The sequence below is a fragment of the Gavialis gangeticus genome, unplaced genomic scaffold (genome assembly GCF_001723915.1).
Source record: "Gavialis gangeticus isolate Ggan-Ray unplaced genomic scaffold, GavGan_comp1, whole genome shotgun sequence".
Classification (NCBI taxonomy): domain Eukaryota; kingdom Metazoa; phylum Chordata; order Crocodylia; family Gavialidae; genus Gavialis; species Gavialis gangeticus.
In genome coordinates this window covers 26,849,291-26,851,974 of record NW_017729011.1, presented here as the reverse complement: position 1 = coordinate 26,851,974, position 2,684 = coordinate 26,849,291, and the positions used below count along the sequence as shown (strand labels likewise).

The 2,684-nt window shown below is 38.6% G+C and overlaps 1 protein-coding gene across 2 annotated transcripts in view; it reads right to left on the bottom strand.

Annotated features, from left to right (window-relative positions):
* RALGPS1 (Ral GEF with PH domain and SH3 binding motif 1) overlaps positions 1-2,684 on the bottom strand; it is a 286,042-nt gene that overhangs the window by 215,966 nt on the left and 67,392 nt on the right. Inside the window, exon 8 of one of the 2 annotated variants that reach the window (XM_019510929.1) lies at positions 1,504-1,596. The exons of the other annotated variant lie outside the window; for it this stretch is intronic. Within the exon in view, the coding sequence (XP_019366474.1) occupies positions 1,504-1,596 (93 nt within the window). The remainder of the gene's footprint in view (positions 1-1,503; positions 1,597-2,684) is intronic. 2 annotated transcript variants of the gene reach the window in all.

Below are 2,684 nucleotides of genomic sequence, written 5' to 3'. Positions count from 1 at the left end.
CCCCGAAACAGAGGTTAATTTTAAGCTTTGAGCATTATATATTATCAAAAGGGGTTTAAAAAAACCATTATTTTATCTCCTTAGCCCAGGATGTTTTTTTGCCTATTCTTTAAGTAGGTGATCTCTTCTGGAGTACTTCCACAGCTAATGCAAAAAATGACAAGAGGAGGAAGCAGATAAAAATACTGATTCTCTTCCCTCTTGAGCCTAATGTTTCAATAAGGTCATGCTTCCATTTCTTTTATGCCCAGAAAATTGTGTCTGGTTCCAAGACGTGAAGAAAAGAAAAACATACATCCCTTTTGGAGCTGTGAGCAATTTCAAATATGCTATTTCCAACAGATTGTTGTATTCAAGGAGTCTATTCAGGGGCTACTTAAACATATGATCTTTGGTGCTAAGTGATTTCAATGCTTTGGTTATGCATCTGCATACATACAGCTTTGATTATCCACCTGCTAAGTGTCTCTAATAAGCTTCCAGGGGAAAAAATGCTGTTTATATAATAAGTCCCATTTTCTAAGTAAAGCAGCTGAATTTTTATAATAGGCCATTTCCTGGTCTTACTAGATGTTTAGGGTGTTCTTTACCCTTCTGAACACTGACCACATCAAACAGTCAATTTAAAATGATTTGACACATGTCCACACTAATATAGACAGCATTTTTGCAAATACTTGTACAAACTAAGCAATTTTGCAACTGAGTAAAGGGTCTCTGAAAAGATGGCAGAAATATGGACACATACCACAGTTGGTTACATCCATGTCTTGGTGCAAGTTCTGTGTGTATACATAAGATAAATGGCACTGGGTGGGAAGTAGATTTCTAAAGCTTTTCAGACCCAGAAATTATTTGGCTGTCATGTATATGTCTTCTACATACACCAAAAGGCAGAACTGGAAGTAAAAGTCTCCTTACTTAAAGCAGGTCTAATGCTTAGGGCTATTAACTTGGACATAGCCGTTTGGAGCAAGTTTTCAAAACTTTTGTTGTCAAAATTTTGTTTGACATGCAGAAAAAACTATCAACACTGCTCGCCTGAAAAACAGCTTAACAGGATTAGTGTTTGTACTGCAGTAATATGTAGCTGGCTTAACCAAAAATAAGGGCCATACTATTTTAGGTACTGTTCAAGCACACAGTAGAGAGTCCTTGACTCAAAGAGCTTATAATCTGTCATTACAACTAGTGAATACGACTAACAAATTAGGTAAAGAAAGTAAAGCAAATAAGTTAACATCCTAATTAAATTAAAATATGCAATTCAGAAATGATAGAATAATATACATTTCTCATTCAGGAAACAGATGGTTTTAGATTTGCAGCTATTTAGACTCCAACTATTATAAACACTAAAATTACTTCTGAATCTATGATGAACATGGCAAAACCTTGAAGGTAAATCACTTCCCTTTAGCCTGGAAGTGCAAAAAAGGCTCAGATTGTTTGAATCATGCAACGGAAAGGAGAAGATCTGAAAATAACGGGAGGTTAACTTACAGCCCAGGTTTTTGTCAGCCTGAAAATAGGTGCACTTTGTAATGCAGATACCACAGACATGAGGGAGTGAAGGTTGTTCAGTTCTAGAAGTTTCTGAGGGGGAAAAAAGAGACAATGAAGTGGGATGTTATTTTTTACGCCGAGATGAAAAATTAATTCATGCTCTCACAGCGATCTACAGGCATCGTGTTAAATAGACTGCAATTACAGATGTCATTTTTAAAAATGAAAGCAAACGTCACTCGGGGTCAGTAATTTGTGAAAATCTATTAGAAATGGGGTAAAATGTTGATCTTTGAAGTATTTGAAAGTTTTCCATGTTTACCCCTTAGTCACTGCAAAATGCAATATGGTCATATTATAGTTCGGGTGCACAGTTTTGTAAGGTTGTCACCCTATCAGGAGTAAAAGAAAGATTAATTTTTCAATACAATTCCAGCATTTCCCTTGAAAACAAGTTCCAATAATGCGGTAATGTAGTTTTAGAAAGAACGTGTTTAATTGGGACACAAGTATCAGCTTGTGTCTCCAGTGGTTACAAATGATACTAAATGACCAAGCTAAAAGTAATAGGATGACTTTATTTTTTTAAATGCCATTATTACTTTAAAAAAATATTGTAAGAGACAATAACTCCTCCCTTCCTGATGTTTTAAAATTCAGCCTGTGTTTGCAGTCATTCCTCAAGGACAAGAAGTCTTTTTTTAAATACATAGGGGGCAAAAAGAAGGTACCGGGTAACGTGGGGCCCCTGCAGGACACTCTAGGAAATTTGGTCATCACACCAGACAACGAAACCAACATATTTAATGATTTCTTTGCCTCCATTTTCCTCAGCAGGGACCGGATCAGCCATCCCCCTCTCAGCCCCCGTCAGACTCCAAGGGAGGTGCACCTAGGTCAAGGGTTAGTGAGGAACTAGTCAGGGAACATCTGGAGGGACTGGAGGTATTCAAATCAGCGGGTCGGGACGATCTCCACCCCCAAGTGCTGAGGGAATTAGCTGAGGTCATTGCGGGACCCCTGGCACAGCTGTATGAGCACTCGTGGTGCTCTGGTGTGGTGCCAGAGGACTGGAAGAGGGCCAATGTGGTTCCCATCTTCAAAAAGGGGAGGAAGGAGGACCCGGGAAACTATAGGACAGTTAGTCTTACCTCAATCCTGGGGAAGCTTTTTGAGAC